This window comes from Nyctereutes procyonoides, unplaced genomic scaffold (assembly GCF_905146905.1).
Source record: "Nyctereutes procyonoides isolate TBG_1078 unplaced genomic scaffold, NYPRO_anot_genome, whole genome shotgun sequence".
In the NCBI taxonomy this organism is placed as follows: Eukaryota; Metazoa; Chordata; class Mammalia; order Carnivora; family Canidae; genus Nyctereutes; species Nyctereutes procyonoides.
In genome coordinates this window covers 28057216-28077820 of record NW_026575133.1, presented here as the reverse complement: position 1 = coordinate 28077820, position 20605 = coordinate 28057216, and the positions used below count along the sequence as shown (strand labels likewise).

The 20605-nt window shown below is 47.5% G+C and overlaps 1 protein-coding gene across 3 annotated transcripts in view; it reads left to right on the top strand.

The window, feature by feature from the left end:
- CUNH10orf90 (chromosome unknown C10orf90 homolog) overlaps positions 1–20605 on the top strand; it is a 206944-nt gene that overhangs the window by 138763 nt on the left and 47576 nt on the right. For all 3 annotated transcript variants that reach the window (XM_055300080.1, XM_055300079.1, XM_055300081.1), the window contains one exon: positions 4613–5585. In XM_055300080.1, the coding sequence (XP_055156055.1) occupies positions 4613–5585 (973 nt within the window). The remainder of the gene's footprint in view (positions 1–4612; positions 5586–20605) is intronic.

Sequence of the window (20605 nt, the reverse complement as noted above, 5' to 3'; positions counted from 1 at the left end):
AAAAATATAGATTTCAAAGCCACAGGTTGGATTAGATGCTTATCCTTTGGAGAAATAAATTGCAACAGGAATGGAAGCATCCTCATCCCAGTGGCTCAGGATCTGATTTCTCTGACCATCCGCCGCTTATCTCTTTCTTCCTTCAATATGAAATGGTGCCTTTATAGTAATATGCCTTACGGCATAAATATAAAGTTAAAAACAGTCAATAAAATGCATAAAACTAGGAAAGCAGTTACCAGCCCTACAAAATCATGTTTGAAACATTTAAAAGAAATCAATATCTTAAAGCAGCATTTACGAGAAAGAAAATACACACAGACGAATGTGGTACGAGGATGGTCAGGAAATGGGTGATTTATTGCCCAGGCAAGACATGAAATCCAACTATTCATTTGACCTTTCCCTGACCTTGAATGTTCTACTCTAAACGCAAGATTATTTTCTTCTCAAATCAAATCTTACATCAGTTAATCTTATTTTAGATAAAAGACACTTTTTATTTTTTCCAAAGCCATGTTCAGTGAACCCAATATAAAGAACAGACGGAGTGGCACCTTGAAATAGCTTCATTGGGAAAGATATTTGATGTGAACGATGGGATCACTTTTCTAAAAAGTGGCCCTGTTTTAAAAGCAGTGGGCCAAGTTTGGAACATCAAATAGCTCCTCTGTCTCATCTCTTTCTTGGTTTCCCAGCCCCGGAAGAAGAGCTGGACACAAAGTGATGTATTGTATTGTCAGTCATGGACTATGTCTCCCCCCACTCCGAATGCATGTGTGGAAGTCCTAACTCCCAGAATGACAGAGTGTGATTGTGTTTGGAGACAGAATCTTTAAAGAGGTAAATGAGGTTAAATGAGGTCAGCAAGGTGGGCCTTATCCAATACGACCGACACCCTTACAACAGGAGGATGTTGGGACATAGTCACACACTGAGGGAAGACAATGTGAAGACATGGGGAGAAGACTCAGAAGGAACCCACCATGCCGCCTCCTTGCTCTCCGACTTCCAGCCACCAGAATTGTGACAAAATAAAATTTCTGGTTTTAAGCCACCCAGACTATGGTGCTGTGTTATGGCTGCCTGATTTTTAAGAGGTTGGACCTTATCCTTTAATGATTTAATGGAGCTTAATAAGAAAATAGGATCTGCTAAATAGAACTTCCCATACAATAGTAGGATGTGAATTGATGAGCAAAGAGGAAAGTGTTTCTTTTTTAGTTTCTCTCAGTTGTCGGTTGGGGCTTTTGTCAAAGCTGGGTGAGAACACCTCAAGAAAACATAGTAAAATTTAACCAGTAATCCCAGTCCTGACAACCGCAATCCCTGCTTGGTGTTCTCTCCCATTTGTTAACTCTGTGGGGTCAAGAAGTTTCCTCAGTTTCCTGTTGAAGAAGCTCAATAGATATGTCTGATGAGTTCATGAAAAAAATGGGTTGATCATGACTCTATGTTATAATGACAGAATTTACGTCTAGAAACTTTCATTCATTCTATATTCACATTGACAACATTTCAAAGTATTGGCTATGTGATAGGTTATCTCCACTTATGTAATTCAAATAAACACAGAAGCATTCATTATAAGTACCCCCTCACTCAACTGGAGGTTTGAATCCATCAGATGTCCTCTGATTTCTGCTAAGTCACAGAAAATGTCACACCCTGCGGTTACGTATCATGTTCATATTTTGAGAGGTAGTTTCACATCCTTCATTGTTTTTGATCTCCAAAACTTCCTATAAGGTGGAGAAGGCAACCAGACTTTTCTTGGGAACTGGATTTCTGTCAGCATCTCTCCCTCAGGAGCAGTGTCACCTTGACATACTAGGCGACTCCCTAGCTTCAGAGTTACATTCAGATTCATGCCATTCGTTATTGTTCTTCCTTCATCTATTTGCATTTGATGGACTCAAAGTCACAGTTACACCTGCCAGGCCCAAGGTAATGAGGTGGTGGGCAGGGGATCCCTGGGTGGCGCAACGGTTTAGCGCCTGCCTTTGGCCCAGGGCGCGATCCTGGCCAACTGGGGATCGAATCCCAAGTCGGGCTCCCGATGCATGGAGCCTGCTTCTCCCTCTGCCTGTGTCTCTGCCTCTCTCTCTCTCTGTGACTATCATAAATAAATTTAAAAAAATTAAAACAAAAAAAAATGAGGTGGTGGGCAATTCTTTATCTTATCCTTCTGGGCCTTTAGGACCTCCTATAGTGGTACCCGCTGCAACCCCCAACGTAGCCCCAGGGTGTCCCCCCACCGTGTGCTCAGGATGGACCCAAGGAGGTCTGAATCCCGGCCTGGCATTTCTTCTACCCTATCTGTGCAGAAGAATCACCTGGAAGCTGGTTAAAAACATGGCTTCTTGGCCATAGCCCCAGAGATCCTGATTTACCCTTCACCTAGAGAGCGGGAGGGAAGAACCCAGAAGTTTTAACCCCACCCCAATGCTAGGTGTTTTTTTACGCCAGTGGTCCCTGGCCCAAACTTTGGGAAACATTGTTATAGAGTATAAAATAAGACCAACACAGCCCACTTTCCAAGATGACTATTGGCTTTTTCTTTCAGACACCTGTGTCAAAGGAATTCCTACCAGGTACGATTAAGCACCTGGTAGGGTGGACAGGCAATTAATTTCAGAGGTAAATTTAACTAGGGAGGGACTGTGTGCCAATCAAACTGCCTGGGGTTGGTGCCAGACGCACTTCACTTTTCTCGTATGTAAACTACAGTCATGGAAAGTACCTCCTCGAAAGGAGAGACAGGTGCCTCAGAAGCCTCAGGTGCTGCTTCTCAACATCACCTGCCCACTGGAATCACACTGGAAACTAAAAGCACTGATGCCTGGGCCCCACCCCCAGGGATTCTGAGGCAGTTGGGGGCCTCCCAGGTTGTTATGTATCATGAGAAGCGCTGAAGAGGAGACCCCACCTTGAAGGAGGTTTCAAGCAGAGCCTGGCTCTCGTGAGCCACCTGGAAAAAGGTAGCCAGTGCTATTTAGGTTTTTAAAAAGATGAAGTGAGTTTTAAGACGATTGTTTCTTCTTTACCTGTCTCTTGTTATCTTTTGAATTCGCAACTTCCCATGTATCTTTAAAATCTGAGTATGTGTCAGGTGATGGGGACTAAAACAGGGGCGGGGGGAAAAAAAAAAGGAAAAACCGAGTAGCTGACCACCTTCCCATGGTAACAGTAAGAATCAATGAGCCTCAGGTGCTAAGATCCCGTGTGCCAGGCCTCCTGTCCAAATTCCAGGTGGAGAAAAGCATTACATTAGTGGCCTAAGTGTTGATCCTGCCCTGAAGAAAATTTTGTGCTTTCTTATCACATCTAAGGGAACGAGAACAATTTTCTCGTTCCCATCAAGCACAAGCCCTTCCCCTCCTTGAAAAGACCAGCCGTTGTTGGCGTTTTTCAAAGTGTATTCCCTGGATCACCTGCATCAGAATCACGGGGATGTTGGTTAAAATGTACATGCTGGGGCCCCACCTACAGACCTCCAGAATCAGAAGCTCTGGAGCCTGGGGAACCTGCAGTGCTTAGCATTCCAGGCCCCTTACAGCTTGAGAATTGCTGCTTTCTTGCAGAGCACCAATTAAGCCTCCGGACTCCTCGAGAAGGCTCTGCTCCCGGTGGGAATCGAGTGGTTACCGTATGCAGGTTCAGGCAAGGGTCCCTTTTAAGCACGGAGAATACGGAGCATCGGAAAGGAGGCCTCCGACCTGGGCCCCGCGAGCCTGCACTACGCACTCGCCCACGTAGCTTTCTGCAGTGTTCTCCACGCACACATGAAAAACAAAACCAGGACAGAAGAGATCCTTCCTCCTGCTATTGACCTGGTTAGATGCTTTATTAAAAAATCTCAGCACATTGTTTTGGACACACTAGCAGTTTACTGTTAGGACACAGCTCTGCTGATAAGGAAGCGTGGCACACCTTGCTCCCGCTACTGGACAGAGGTTGTGCCTGTGCCCCTGAGCCCTGCGGTGCAGAGCAACCACACTGTCTCTTCCAACGCCCTTCCGCCCCCTTTCTGATTAGTGATTCCCGTGGTCTCTGTGTTAGTCTAGGTTAAGTCCAGCTTGGGTGTTTGATTGCCTTTGTTCGTCTGTCTGGGATTTCAAATCCCCATGGCAAGCATGGGGAGCCAAGGTAGAGGATTGTGTTGGGGATGCAGGCAGAGTGGGGGGGAGGGCTAACTCATCCCCCACATGAACCTGCGGCCCCAGGTCCCAGCCCTGCTCCAGAATTCCATCCTCCCTCCCCCATGAGGCTGTGAACTTGTATTCAGGTGTTCCCAGGCCTAGTGGAGAGGATTATTAAAATTTGATGATCCCCATCCACCCGAACATCATTAAATAAACTAACAATAGACACCCAGCAGAGAAAACCAATTCCCCCTGGTCGGTGGGGAGAATGATTTCAGAATGTTTAACCGTTTCACAGATGGGTCTGGGTTTCCCACCCTCCGGAGCCCGGGAGGAGGCGTCAGGTGTGGGGCAGGAGGCCTTAGACGAGAACACGCTTCAGGACGTCCTCTTGGCCCTTGGAGGAGCGTTTACTGCCTGCATGACAATGGGCTGCGTGAATAATTGCCATCTTTTTCCATTTGCAGGAGACTCTGGCATCGCAAAACACAAAAATGATTTCATCCATAGTCATTTCACAGCTGATTGATGAGAATAAATCAAAGGCAACCCGGGCTGCGCTGCAGGTGCCCTACGCTCCCACCCCGCGCGCGCAGCCACAGGCCTCCGTGGGCCTCCCTCCCGGGGAGCCCGGGCCCCCAAGGGGCTTCGCGTCCATCACCATCACGGCCCGGCGCGTGGGCCCCCCAGCCGGCAGCCTGGCGTGGGAGGCCCAGGGCGCTCTGCTCGCGGAACCCTGTGCACCCGCCGCACCCCGTGGGCACCAGGGACCGTGCACCTGCGCGGAGCTCTCCAGAACCTGCTCTGTGATGCGCCTGAAGGTGCCTGAGACGCAGCCCCGGCTGTGCGAGGCCCACAGGTACTGGGTCACCAACCTGGAGGACGCCCCGGAGGACGCCTTTCCTCCCAGTGCCCCACAGGCGGGGAAGGGGCCGCTGGTGTTCAGCTCCTGCGTGCACCTCAGGGTGTCCCAGCAGTGCCCGAGCTCTGGCGGCTACCTAGACGGGGTCCTCCCCGGCCCGGCTCAGCAGCCTCAACATGCAGGCCCCAAAATGCACAGGTCGGTCCTGTCGCTCCACCTGAGCTGCAGTTCCCACAGATTGACGCCAGATGGAGCAGATGGCCCAGCTAACGGGGTGCCCCTCTGCAGCGCCTTGAAGCAGGAGCTCACCCAGGGGAGCCCGGACCTGCCAGGCCGCCGCTGGAACCCAGGTTTGCAAGACAGTTTCTTGAAGGAAAACCAAGCGTTGGAGCAGGTGCATCTGGGGCCCTCCGCCTGTCCTTGCAGTGGCTCACGTCGGGTGGAAGATCGAGCATTCTCGGACGTGGGAGTTAACCAGGTCACTGTAAGCAAAGGGAGAGAGGACTACCCAGCCTGTGGCCCGGGGCGCGGTGCCAGCCAGCTGGCCATTCACATTCCCGGCTGGAGTTACACGGCAGGTGAGTGGCGTTGCCGTCCTGGGGAGGTGGGGCTGCCAAGTCCAGATCCCTGGCTGTCAGCTCATCCGTGCACGTCCCCCGCCAAGGTGGGCGGCCACTTTCTTCTCCGTGACTTATTTCAAGGAGCAGTTCTCCGGAGCCTCGCTCTATCTGCTCTGCTCTAAGGTGACCGTGGATAATTCAGTGTTCAAGTCTGCCTTAGATTTCACAGATACTTTTATAGATTCTGGGAGACCTTCCCTCTTGTTTCCAACAATAGCTCCAGACCCTGTAGTGTAGTGAGCAGGAAAAGCTAGCCCCCTGGTGAAATTATTTTAGGGCCACATCGCTGGAAAACAGCAGAGAGCAAAGTGCTGTCCACGCCTAGAGGTTTTGTGTCTCTGAGCTGAACATCTGCATATCTGGAAGGGTCCAGAGTCCTGCTCCTCTTTACCTTTCAATCCGACAGTTGGTATTTATGGATTGCTCTTACAGTCCATAACTGTGCGTGTGCGTGGGGCAGTGTAGGTGTGTGCATGGGGGCGATTAGTACTATGGGACATTTCTTTAAAAAGTTGGGGACTTTCCCTGTCAAAGAGCAAAAGCAGGAATTTTCTGGGGCAACTCGGCTAGAATTTGTTGCTCGGTCTGCCACTGCCAGAGCAAGGCAGATTTCCCAATGTCAGCAGCCCTGGGCACCCCTTTACCTTTCTTAAGAGATGAGGAAGGGGCAAATAGGCCTTCGCCCAACATGAGATTTCTTTCTCTGTAGAAAACTTCCAATTTTCAGTTTTACTTTCAGCGAGACAGACTCTAATTTATGAATTAGTGACTTTCCACTCGGGGAAAATATTTAAAGATAATAGTAAAACTGGAAATGCAGCATACGTACAATAATTTTATGGTATAATTTTTGTCCATTAAGGCTTTATTAATTAATAAAAATAGCTGTAAAACATTTTAAGCTATAATGTGCATAGAAATGGTAAATGATGTAATTAATTTTAACAAGCGTGTGTATATTGAATGCGCAGAGATTTTTAAGGCAATTTGACGTGGCTTTCAGGTTGATTAGACCATCGAAATGCTTGAGTCTTACAGACTTACTGCAAAAAGGAAGATGTAAGCCCTGATCAATGTTACAAGGATGGGCCTCAGTATCTTAAGAAATCGCCCGAGTCAGGGGATCCCTGGGTGTCTCAGCGGTTTAGCGCCTGCCTTTGGCCCAGGGCGCGATCCTGGAGTCCTGGGATCAAGTCCCACGTCGGGCTCCCAGCATGGAGCCTGCTTCCTCCTCCTGTGTCTGCCTCTCTCTTTCTCTCTCTCTCTCTCTCTCTCTCTCTCTCTCTCTCTCATAAATAAATAAATAGATAGATAAATAAATTTATCTATCTATCTATCTTTGGGGGTGGGGGGGAGAAATCGCCCGAGTCAACCATCTCCTCTTCCTGGTCCATGAAGATTCTGGAAACATACAACCTACATTGTTGTATGTCTGTCCCCTCCACCCCCACTGAAGCAGGTCCTTTACGTTGTGTCTCATGATGTGAAATAATCCTTTGGATTTATGGCATGTTCCTCAAAGACTCTTTAAAAATCCCTAGAGCCCGGTCCCAAACACTGGTTTCACGGGAAAGGAGCATGAGCAGAGAAAATCCCCTACCCCCACCCCAACTTATTTTGGTTTGGGTGCAGAGAAGATATTTGATTTTGACTTTGTAGAATGACTGCTCGTGTAACTGATGTTCTTAGGCAAAGAGTATGAGTCACTTCCCATGGGCCGATTTCCCTCAGAATATACTCCAGATCCCAAGGATTCCATGTGGGTGGCTCTGAATCATGTGGCCTGATTCTACCATTTGAGGAGACATATTCACAGAGGCCGGGTCACCTTTTTGAAAGTTGCTGGTCTATTATTTTCTTGTGCAGTGAATGTAGACAGGCCACCCCAACTCTCCGAGCCTTTCTTCATCTGAGTAGCTAGATAAGGGGTGCATTTGGTGTTCTCGAAGATTCCCTCTAGTTTGGAAAAAAAAAACTCTATTTGCCACAGGTGACATCTGTGAGGGAGAGTGTCCATGTGACTCTGGGTCCCTCAGTCATCAAGCTCCAATTCACAGAAGCTTGAGCTCTCCATTTTGGGCACATGCCTCAGATGCGTACATAGACACAGTCACTCACTCAACCCTCCCTAGACTTTCCTACTTTCTCACTCAGAAAGTCATTTGCAAGGGGACGTATTTGTTACCAGGTGACAAGAACGCGCTTCTTGTCCATGCCACTGAATTCTTGCCTGAGGTTTATAAGCACCGCCCATGGGCTTTAACTACCACAGCCTGTCCTGGGCTAATCTACACAGAACTCCGACGGTGAGCTTGCTGACCTTCGGTCTTGACAGAGCTTTCTAGCCTTATTGCAAGTGCTTTCTGACAGGGACAGTGCTCATTAAAACTCCGAGGAGCTGTTTGTGTTTCCTGTCTGGAACGGGGATCTCGTCGGAGGCATTCTTGACAACCTCCTGTGGCTACACAAGCTATTAGCGGTTTTCGTATTTCATAGTTACTGAATCTGATTCTTTTTATCTGAAGGATCCCCAGATCCTGGCCGAGCGGCATCCTCTCCAGCCGCCTTGCTGACATTCAGCCACAAGGGAGGTGCAGTCTGGAAGATTCTACAAACAGGCGAGGCCGTTTCAGTTCTAGTCATTAGGTCACCAGACAGGAAGTCCTATACATTGTGTTCTAGAATGAGTCTCCGGGGCGCACATGCAGAAAGGTTACTAAGATTAGGGAAAATGGGAGACTTTCACACATTTGGTGCAGTAGAGATAGGCCATGTCTATGGGGCATCGCATTCCTTGTGTCATTCCTTGTGTCTCCACTGTCGGTATGCCTCCTGCCGGCACCCGCAGGATGGGCAATGTACAGCTCCCTGCTCTGCTCTAAGGAAGGGTTTCATTGTCTTCAGCACTCATCCTACCAAGGACCGTAGCATATACCATGCAGGTTCTAGATGCCAGGTCCTGACTGACATCGGTTGTGTCCATTTCTTGGAGTCCTTCAGACCATTCTGTAGAGATGGTATCGTTATCCCTATTTTGCAGCTAAGACAAATGAGGTTTGAAGATGAAATGATTTGCCCAAGTCCACACGGCCGTTAAGTGTCGGAGCTGAGAACAGTCCTGTGCTTGGCTCTGACTGTACTCTCTCAATGACAGCCCTAAGCAGAGCAGCTTGCTGGGTGGAGACTCAGTGGTGGGCCCCATCTCCACTATCACCACGATGGGAATATTTGAAGACCACTCATGGACATAGGGAGTAATAGTAGCGTTTGGTGGCCAGAATCTATTAGGAGAGTGAGTTACCCAGTTAATTTCTAATTAAGTTACTAAGCTACATCATTTGGTACAGGTGGAACTTATTGGCTCAGAAATCCTTCCCAGCCTGAAATCCCATTCTTTGTGCTGTCCTATGGGATGTACAGTATTGATATGAATAGTTCTCTTTGCTGGGTGTTGCATGCCTGAAACAGTATTGACTTTGGTACATTACTTCTTGCCAGTTTAATTTTGCATCTGTGGCCTAGATCTGAAGCTTTCTCCTGTTCCCAAGACATCCACTGAAGTTCACTAGATGCTTTTGGAGAAGAGACTTATGAATGTACTTTTTTTTTTATTTGCCCCAAGCATTGAAGTTCTGTGGCAGACTCTGTCTCAGTATGCCCAGCTGGTGCTCACACTGCTGGTGGCCTTGGTCTGAGAAGTCCCTGGTGGAGTTTAGCATCACTGGTGATCAAAGGTGTGAATGGTTGGAGAGGATTCACCTGAGCGGAATGACTGGATCCCTGCTGCATTGTGAAAGGTCTACTGTGTCTACCAGTGTTCTGATGCTATGATCTAACACATGGGTAGCGAGTGAGGTTTATGTCATGAAGAAAGCACTTTCATCACTAAGGGAAAATGATAGACCATATGCATATGTGTCAAGCCTACCAGAGAAATCTGCATTGGGTTCTGCTCCTTTAGTCCCATGAGAACTTCTTATTAGGAGCCAGAAAACATTTGAGGAGCTCTTATTTTACAAATACGATTTTCCTTTAATGATCTAGAACTGGGGTCTACAATCTTTCATTGTAAAGGGCCAGATGGTTTCCGTAGTGACTACTCAACTCAAGCAGCCACAGACAATGCGTAAGTAAATGATCATGGACATGGCCTAATAAAGCTTTATTTACAAAAACAGGCAGTGGCCCGATTTGGCCTACTGGCTGAAATTTGCTAACTCCGAACCATTCATCCTCCTAAACAAATTTTACTCTGTTTGCAAGTCTTGAATGTTGGCTTCTCTGGAAACCCAACTCTGAGCTGGAGGTTAACAGGCATTTATTAGGGAGTGGTCTTGGCATCTGTGGGTGGGAAGGGAAAAAAGTAGGAATGGGCAGAGGGAGAAGTCGCTCTGTGATGCGGTCATAATGAAGGCCTGTGGGAACTCTGAATTTGGGATGGCCCATCAGAGTTATTCTGAATTGAGACAAGGGGGCTGTTCCTTTATCTGCCCCCCCCACCCCCGGGAAGGGGCTGTGACCGTGAGTGAGGCAGCTCTCTGTGCCAGATGCTTGCCATGGTCCTGGTGGACTCTCAGCAGCTGGGGAATCATCCCTTCTTTCCTGAGGGGGATCGAGGGCATCACAGTGTACATCATAGCTGGCCATGCTGCCCTTTAATCTATCTTTCTCGTCTGTGACCTCATACTGATCTAAAACACCTCAAGGATCTTGCATGGCTGGATCTGGGACAGTGAGGTGGGGGCATGCGCGTGGACCTTAGCACCTGAACAAAGAGGATAGTGGAGAATTTGCTCCCCACCCTTGATGTTTATTCATTCATTCAGTAAATGCGTGCTGGACATTGTCCTGGTGCAGGAGCAGCGACTTGGACCAGGTGGTGTGGTGGGTGTGCTGAAAGGTGGCCAGACGCTGACTGTTTGGAAGGAAAAGCCAGCAGGGTTGTGGATGATCAGGTGTGCTGGTGGTGCCACAGTGACCGAATGTGCCTGTGGGGCGTCTCCTGAGGCTGCCTTGACCAACTGGATGGGGAGTTGTCTCCCAGGGGCTGGCCCACATTTAGACCATGATCACAAGGAGCGCTGTTGAGGACCAGGTGAATGATCTGCCTGTGTCTTCTTACGTTTTGTGAAGCTACACAAGAAGGATCGAGTGGAATGAGTTCTTGTGTTTTGTTTTATTGTCAACAGCAAACCAAGCCAGTGGATGTTAGAATCAGCTGGCAAAGGGACCGCTAAACTGGGACCCCTGGTATCTAGCAGGAGCTGGAGCGTGGGGGTTAGCAAACTGCAGCCCAGGGGGCCGAACCCACCTGTTTCTGGAAATCAGGTTCCCTTGGGACACAGCTATGCTGTTCCACATGCTGTTCTGTGGCTGCTTCCTCACTAGACAGCAGAGTTGACTAGTTGGGACAGAGGCCGAGTGACCCACGAAGCCCATAGTATTTGCTCTCTGGGCTTTCACTGGAAAAGCATGCCACCTCCTGCTCAGGGGCGGGCTCTCTGGGTGACTTTGGGCAGGTCCTTTTCCTACAAAGTCTCGCATTGTCCCACCTGTGGAATGAGGGGGGGGGTCATCTCTGTAGGTTAACTCCCAGAATGTAGGAAAGATGCTCAGAGTCCAAGGGAAGAGCTCTCTCGTCCTTGACCTCCAGTGCCCTGTATACTCTGGGTTCGCCCCAACCTTTCCCAACCAGTACCCTCCTGGCTTTCTCTCTTTTTTCTCCCGCTCCAGAGATGCAGTGTCACTAAGGTTCAATGTTGGCACGTGCTGTCCTGCCTCTTTGTACATCAGCAGCAGGATCAGGCACTTCTGTGCCACCTGCCATTGCCACTAAGTGGTTTAGGCATGTGTCCAGCCCCGGCACTTCCTGCTAGTGCCAGACCAGTGTCCCATCTAGACAACCCTCCCTCAGTCACATGACATTTATTGTGTCAGCCATGGTGTCTGGCACTGGGTGAGGCTCTGGTTCCATAACACTGAAACAAAACTTAGATATGGTCTCCCTGGTATGCAGGTTACGGTCCAGGGGGAAGACAGACATCCAACTGACACCCCAAAATAAGTGTGATTGTAGATCATGGTCAATGCTCTAGGGGGTAGTGATGACTGTAAGAGAGTTTGACAAGGCAGGCTTAATTCAGAAGATGGGACGTTAGCAGGAACTTTCTGAGGAGGAGCCTTTTAAAAATTGATTCTTGAATCGTAAGTAGAAGGGCCATTGTGTCCCAAAGCTTTGAGTCGTGACACTTTGGAGTTGCTGAGAAGGTTTGTGCACCTCCCACATAGTAAGTGGGGCCATGTGAGCCCGGCCTCAGTTCTAGGTGGGGTTAGGGGCTCAGAGACCAGAATAAGGATTTAAAATTTTACCCTAAGTGCAGCAAGATGGTGTGATGCAATTTATGCTTTAATAAGATCATCTTGCTTCTCAGAGAGGGTGAGAGATGGAAGCAGGTGAGGCCATAGCTGTGGTGCACCTGAGAGCCATCCTGGGGGCTGCAGAGGTAGGAGAAGTCTGATGGTGGAGCTTGCAGGCCTTGAGGACCGCTGAGCTCAGGAAGAAGCCAGAGGAGGTGGAACTCGGATTTCTGGCTTAAGCATTCAGAGAAGGTGGTGGTGTTTTTGTGTATGGACTAGTTCTTAGAGCAGTTTTAGTTTCACGGCAAATTTGAGAGAAAGGTGAGGAGATTTGCCACAAATCCCACGTCCCACACATGCAGCAACCTCCCCTACTGTCAACCTCCCCACTGAGTGGTACGTTTGTCACAGTCAATGAACCTACATTGATCTACTACAAGCACACAAAGTCTGTCGTTTACTGTAGGTGCTCTCCTGGGGCTGTGCCTCCTGTGGGTTGAAACACACGGGAACGTGACCCGTATCCACCGCTGTAGTAGCCTAAGGAATAGTTTCACTGCCCTAAAAATCCTCTGTGCTCTATTCATCTCTCCCTCCCACTAACCCCTGGCAACCACTGACCATTTTACTGTCTCTGTATTTCACCATTTCTGGAAAGTCCAATAGTTGGAATCCTACAGTACGTCGTCTTTCTAGGTTGGTTCCTTTCACTTAGCAATATGCATTTAAGATTCCTCTATGTCTTTTTGTGACTTGATAGCTCAATTTTTTTAATTAATTAATTTATTTATTTTTATTTTTAGCACTGAATAATATTCCATCGTCTGGATGGAGCACAGTTTCTCCGCTCACCTGCTGAAGGGCATCTTGTTTGCTTCTAAGTGTTGAATAAAGCTGCTGTAAACATCTGTGCGCAGGTTTTTCTGTGGACATAAGTTTTCAACTGCTTTGGGGAGATACCAAGGAGTGTGACTGCTAGATCGCATGGCCAGAGGATGTTTAGTTTTTGTTGGTCTGTTTGTTTAGTTTTACAGAAAGCTTTCCCAGAGCGTGTTTAGTTCTGTAAGAAGCTGCCAAACTGTCTTCCAAAGTAGCTGTACCATTTTGCCTTCCCGCCAGCCAACGCGTGAGGGCTTCTGTTGCTCCTCATGCTCACTAGCATGTGGTGTGGTCAGCCTTCTGGATTGTGGCCATCCTGATGGGTGTGTAGCGGTGTCTCACTGCTGTTTTAATTTGCAATTCCCTGATGACATACGACATGGAGCATCTTTCCGTGGAGCATCTTTCTGCTTTGATGCGTATCTCCTTTGGTGAGGTGTCTGCTAAGGTCTTGGCTCATGTTTTACTGGAATTGTTTGTTTTCTTCTTGTTGAGCTTTAAGAGTTGTTTGTGTATTATGGATAACAGGGGAGAAGGTTTTCATCCAGATGGGGAGGATGCAAGGAGAAGCGGAGACGACCCCGAGTGCCACGAGGTCAGGATACATTTGAAGTGTCAGTGGAACCTTCTGGTGCAGTGGGCAGGCTGGAGGTTGGGCCCATGAATCTAGAGCTTTGGAGAATGTTCTAGGCTACAGGTGTGGTTGGGAGGGTTCTTCCTAGAGTTGGTGTTTTATGCTGCAGAAGAGTTTGAGAAGGCCCAAGGAAAGAGAGGGACAGGGACTGAACAGGGTTGGGATGCAAATATTTGGGGCCTGGAAAGAGCAGCAGCATTTCCATCGGGTGGTAGTGCTATGAGCTCCCCAGCTTTTCCATATTGGGGTCTTAGTGTTGTCGGGCACTGGGCCAGGTACTTCACTGTTTTCATCCCTTTACTGCTCCCTAAAAGGCCATGAGGTGGGAACATTGCTTACCTTCAAGTTCCAGGTAAACAGATTTGCACAGAGGCACCTGCTCACTGTGGAGGGAGGGGCAGGCTTCACACTCCCGCATCTGGCTGTGTTCCGCAGCCTCTGATGGCACATCTCAGGCCACCGTGGTCACCTTTGTGCTCAGTTCTGTTTGCTTCTATTCTTGGTAATGGTCATCTCAGCTCCTGGACCCCAGGCTCAGAAGCCTGGGTCATCTTTGAACCCCTTCCCAGTCCCTTGCTGCTATGTTTGGTCACTGACAAAGCCGAAAGTCTCCCACAGCCGTCCCTTGGCCTCTGTGTCCACCCCCACCAGCCTCATCCATGCCTTTCTTTATTGCCTTCATGAACTTCCATGCCCAGATGGATTTATTTTCCTGATATAAGACTAATACGTTACAGGCAACTGAGAATAATAAAAAAGCAGAATAAAAAGCTTAATAATCATTGTTAATACTTTGGTGTATTTGTTCCAAGGTTTTTTACGCATGTATGTTTTTTTCTTTTAAATAGTTGAAATCCTGCTACGTATGTGATTTTCCTCTGGGTCTCTGCCACTCAGCCCTAGGTCATAAATATTTCCTGATATTAACAGTACTTTACAGAGAACATTTTATTGACTGAAATGGTGAGTTTTATGGACATATCATAGTTTATTTAACTATTTCTTCATTCTTGGCCCTTAAAGTTGTTACTCATTTTTCACTTTTTGGAATAATATTAATGCGAACACTGGGTGTGTAAGGCTTCGCTAGATTACATCCTTTTGGAAAAAAATCCTTTAACTGGCAGATCTAGATCAGAGAGTATCAACCTTTTAAGGTTCTTGGGGCACAGTGCCAGATTCAACTTCAGGAGAAGCCTAGGTGGAAGCTTCTTTTCTCAGTTGTGAAGGCCCTTTCTGTATACGTGCTTGGCCAAGATTAGGGACCAATCTGCTAAGTTCTGCAAATTCCAAGATGAAAACTCCAGCCTTGTGGTTTGAGCTGGCATTTCTGTGATTGCTGGTGAGCATTCCTTGCTCCTGCTTCTCACCTCGACCTTGGCTGTGGCTGTCCCCTTGGCCCCACCCCTCATACCTTTCTTCTTTAGGCCTCAGAACTTTTCTTCTAGGCCTAGACATGTGGGGCCAGATCACTCTCTGTTGTAAGGGCTGTCTGTACACTGGGGTGGGGGGGGGTTAACAGCACCCCTGGCCTCTGCCCACTTGGTGCCTATAGCCCTCCCTCCCGGTTGTGACCAAATCAGTTATCTCCAGACATTGCCTGGTTGGGGGCACAACAAAATCCCCCATGCCATGGCTGAGGACTGTTGGCCCTGTACTCTATGCCCAGACCTCCTTACAGCCCATGGTGATGACAGACCAGCCTGGTCAGCAGTCCTTGTTGCTCACCAGACTGAGACACAGCCTCAGCACTTGGTCCAGCCATTTCTCTTAAGTACCCAACTCCCAGGACTTTTATGGCCTATTAATATGATATATTTGCTATATTTTGAAGACCATTTTCTTCTTCTAGATTGCATGGAGCTTGAGGTCAGGATCCAGGTCTGAGCCTTGGCATTGACCTCTCCACAGCCAGCAGAGAGCTACAGAGCACAGAGCCCTTACTCAGGACTTGTGTGCTGGTTGGAGGACAGGCCATTTTGATGACCCAACAAAGCCTTGCTGATGTCAGCGTCCCTTAAAAGCCAGCTGTCTTGTCTTTCCTCAAACCACCTCTCCCTGTGGACATATCTAAAACCTCTCTGGCCAAGAACGGGTGGGGAGCCATGTAAGATTCATTGTCCAGAGGTAGGTTGCAAAAAAGTGAAGTGAAAACTATGGCATTCCCACTTGGTTTTAAAATTTAGCAGGAAAAAATTTCCAATTGTTGTTTCCCTCCAAGAACTCAGTAAGTATTACCATGGAACAAGTTCTCTATTATCCTTTAGATGGTCTGATTTAATGTTAAAAGAGAAAACCTAGGGACAGTGTTGCAAAAACATTATGAAGGGTTTTGTGTGTGTGTGTTCACTTAGGTCTTGGTAAATCTGGATGAGATTGTATTGTTTTCCTCAATAATCTCGACTATGATGTTCAGATCATTTCCCAGCGTCTATATGATCTCTCAAAGTTGTTCATGTCAGCTACCTCCACTGTCTTTAGGGGGGGGAAAAGCTTTTCCCCCCACTTTTTCCCCTGATGCATTCCCTTAGTTGTACGAGTGACTTGTGTCCTCACGTTGTTTAGGAAATGGTCATTGAGAGACCTGGTTTCAAGGGCTGTGGCCGGCTGACCACAGAATAAATGGTCTGATCTTCTAAACTGGGCAACTGCAGAGCTGCCATCTAAACCTGCCTGAGAAACGGTGATCGTCAGGGGAATGTGACCGTCAGAAGACCGTGGGTGTGGGGATGAGATTCATCTGAGTTTCAGTTTAGGCTCTGTTAGCTACTGACCTTGTGCACGAGGACTGAGCATGGTGGGTGTGCAGTGGGAATAATTATCTTTAGACCCAGTGCCACCTGACTTGTCTGTGGGAAATTCATGTAGACGGGATCTTGGAAGAAGGAATGGCTCTAACAGTGAATTCTGTAAGGAAAAGTGGTCCAGGAATGGGTGACCCTGAAGAAAAGGGAAGAAAAATGTGCGAAATAGGTGGTGGTGTGTTTAAGTCTTCTGGCTTCATGAGCTCTCCTATTTCCCCCATTATCTTAAAGCAGAAGCAGCTCAGGTCTTTCCAAAAAATATGTAACTTTATTTTCCGTGCTCCCCACTAGCTTTGGGGGAAGGAGAGATGAGGATGGTAGGACCAGCCTGGAAAGTCGTCTTAAGCCATGCTGCCCCAATAGCTTGTTGCTAAATGCAGCAATTGTTCTCCATTTGTTACACGGGATCATTTATTTCCTGGATTAGGTCAGAGCCCGGTGAGGGCATCCCTGTGGATGAACCACCACAGTTCGCATGGGGACATTCTGGCCGCCACCTATGGCTTGGGAGCTAGCACCAGAGCATGGAAAACATGTTCTCAACCAGGGGTGGGCGTCAGGCACAGCAGGGACTTTTTCAAAAGGTCCACACTGGACTCTGTGCTGCAATCCAGTGTCTCTCCAGTAAAGAGGTCTTTTCTGAAGGATGTAGGGGGTGGAAAATAATTTTCCCTCCACCCTCCTAAGTGTTCTCTGGGACAGATTAAAAAAAAAACAAACAGATTAACCAGAGAAAAGCAGATCCGTTTATTGACGTGTGTACATGGGCAAGGGCATGCGTGGGAAATCTGACTCTGAACAGCGGCCTAGAGTCCGGCTTATGTAGATCTTCAACAAGGACGATGGTTCTGGGAAGAAATGACAGGACAAAAGAAAGCAGCGTCAGGCTTCCGAGGTCAGCAAGGCGGGGAGGATCCCAGATAAAGGCTGGAGCTCGTTATGTCCCTTCTGCTGGTGCTGTCTCCTGGCTGATGCGTCTGCAGTTGTCTCTGATGATTAACTCCTGTCCTTCCTGCTGGAGAGGGGAGGAGGGACACCTCTGTAAAATTATGCTGTGCTTTTAGTCAAATAGGGAAATGGGGAGAGGGCAGAGAGCATTTCTTCTCCTGGCTTTTTCTCAGCTGCTCTCAGCTCCTGCAAAGTGACATATTTTGGGGAAGCATATGCCACTACCCTTCAGGGACAGTTCCGTCTGGAGGACAGCATGTCCCTTCCACTGTGTGCATCATGATCCTCTGCTTTCCGGGGATAATGGTCAAACTCTTCAAGGTTTGGGGGTCCTGAAGTGCAGTTGCACAGGACAGGGGTTCCCTCTGTAGGAGCCTTTGTCAGGCCACGCACAGTGAGAACCTGCTCCCCCAAATGCCTGCCCTTCCCCACTCCCATTCTTGTGATAAATGCCCTGTAGGAACTCAGAGTAAAACTCAGAGTCTGGGTGAGGACTATATAAACTGGCCTCCTAGGTGGCGGTTTTCTATAGACTCAGAAGTTGGCGACAAAAGCTAGAGAAGTCCAGGTTGTTTTGATTAGTTGAAACATTTGGGTACAAGGACTGCATCATTTTGATCTTCTGTGGGACCACCTCGGTCTTCACTGTGCTTTGGTGTGTGTTGTGCACGAGCCTACTTTAAGGGAGGGGATCACTCATATTACACAATGCCATTTCTGGGGGGGCCCCACAAGGAGTGACACCTCCACACTCCCTGATCCTAGAGCTGTGTGTCTTCTGAGTGACTCTTCCCTCTCAGGACATTTAGTCTGTGCAGCCCCTGATGTTTCTCCTTCCACGTTACCAGAAAATCCAGGCAACTTCGACACCTGTTTCTTGTAAACAGGCAGGGTCTTAGGGCGATGTTTGGTGTTCGGGCTTGGTCTTATCTTTCCCACGTACTGATACCTAAGTTGGCTGGAATGAAGGGAAAAAGTGTATAGTTTTACTTAGAATCTGCTCCCTCTTTGGACAGGAGACTAAATTGAGGGTCTAGGCGTGCATTGCATGTTGGTATATATTCAGCAGATGAGGAGCTCTGGTGTGTTAAGGTAGGGCCTTATCCATTTTTGCATAAATGTGGATTATATTGAGGTGATTTGGCTCAGATGGCCCGTGTAGATGGTGAAACTGACCTTGAGTTCCAGTGGCATCCTGTCCTGCACCCCATAAAGCAAGACCGGTTCACGAGTGATCACAAAGAAGCTGTGAAGAGTGGTGCGTGGGACCCCACCCATAGAGTCTGGGACTGGTGGTCCTTAAAGCATGTTGAATGTCCCAGGGTCGCTTGTCTAGACATCAGGGAGAAGTTGGTGTGGGAAAGCCCATCCTCATGGTCTCAGACCCAAGCCCTCCTTGGCTCTTGGCATCATGGGAACTCTGTGGTTTCTCCCCAGCATCCATTTAAATGCTTAGAAAAGGCTGTAAATGTAATGTTTCTCTTTCATTCCTTCTGCTGTTTTAATGTTTTCTTTTCCTCTTGTTAAAATATATATATATATATATATATATATATATATGCTCATTATAAAAGTTAAAATGTAGACAAGCCAAGAGAGGGAAATGAAAAGCAACCAGAGCCCTACTACGCACGGTAACACCACTGCGGATATTTTCGTAGATCTTCCTGAACAGATTACTTGGATGCAGCAAACATGTTTTCTTTATTCTGTCCTTCCAGTCCTTTCTTAACAGAAAAGGCGTCATGTAAAGCATCATTCTAGGAGGCTACTCATCCTCAGCAGTGGACTGTGAAGCTCATTTTCATGTCCTACAATATTCCCGCTAACCTTGTAATAAGCTACCCAGGCTTTCATTGCATGGATTTTACCTGGGGGTTTTGTTGTTGTGGTTTGTTTTAAAAAACTTCTTATAGAATAGATTGTTTTCATTTTTTACAGTTTTGTAACCAATGTGTTGACAAGTGTCCTTCTACAGAAATCTGTATGGGCATTTCATATGATTTCCTTAACTCGGATTCCTAAGAATTTCTGGGTCAAAGGATAGGCAGAGTTTGAAGGCTTTTAGATCTAGATTTCCAGAAGATTTTCTGCAACAAGTATCTGAAGTTACGCTATCGGTACATAAACACCAGCTTCCCTGAAGATGCACAAACATTCAGTGTTGGCATCACAGCAATTTCCATGCCATTTTGATGAATGAAAGATGATATATGAATGCAAATTTTTTCATGTTGAACTTTTCCCCTTTGGTAGGTCTATATTTCTGCTCTTGTAAATTGCCTGTGTATTTTCTTTGTCTGCTTCAGTCTTTTTTCTTTTGGATTTGTATTTATGTTAAAATCTCCTTTTTGTATTTCTTTAATGTTGGGCATCATAAGTTTGTGAACTTTGGGGTTTTTTTAAATTTTTATTTATTTATGATAGTCACAGAGAGAGAGAGAGAGGAGGCAGAGACATAGGCAGAGGGAGAAGCAGGCTCCATGCACCAGGAGCCCGACGTGGGATTCGATCCCGGGTCTCCAGAATCACGCCCTGGGCCAAAGGCAGGCGCTAAACCGCTGCGCCACCCAGGGATCCCTGAACTTTGAGTTTTGAAATGATTTAAGTTGACAGAAGAGTTTCAAAGGTGGTATGGAGAGTTCCTGGATATCTCCTACATCTAGCTTCTCCCTGTGTCTTACAGAATCGCAGCACTTTTCTCCATGACAGTTCCTCCACCCCAGCACTATTGGCATTTCGGATGGGGGGGGGTCTTCACTGGGGGGCGGCTGTCCTCTGTGTTGCAGGGCTTAGCGGCATCCTTGGCCTTGACCCCAAGACACTGTTAGCAGAGTCTCCATTCATCTCAGCCGTACAAGCAAAAATGTCTCTGTACATTGCCACATGTTCCCCGGGGAGCAAAATCACCCACAGCTGAGACCCCCTGACCTAAACTAGGCAATCAGTATTGCCACAGTGCTTTTAACTAAACTCCAGACTTCATTGCGATTTCACCGGTTTTTCCACGAATGTCCTTTTTCTATTCCAGGATCGCATCCAGGGCATCACATTGCATTTAGTCACCATGCCTGTTTAATTTTTGACAGTCAGTAATTTTTATTATTTTCCTAAGCCCATTCTCCAGCTCCTTTGTTGTAAATCTGTAATCCCTCTGGATGTACGTCCTCAGATGGCAGAAGCTTGGCGTCTCTTTTCCCTGAATGGTTTGCCCATTGTCTGTGGACGATTGATGAGATAATCCATTATTTCTCTACTGGCTGGAAATGCCAATCCTGTATCGAATTAATGTTTATACGAGGATTTCCTGACTCGTATTTCCAGTTTCCTTCTAGAAATTCCCATCCTTTTAAATA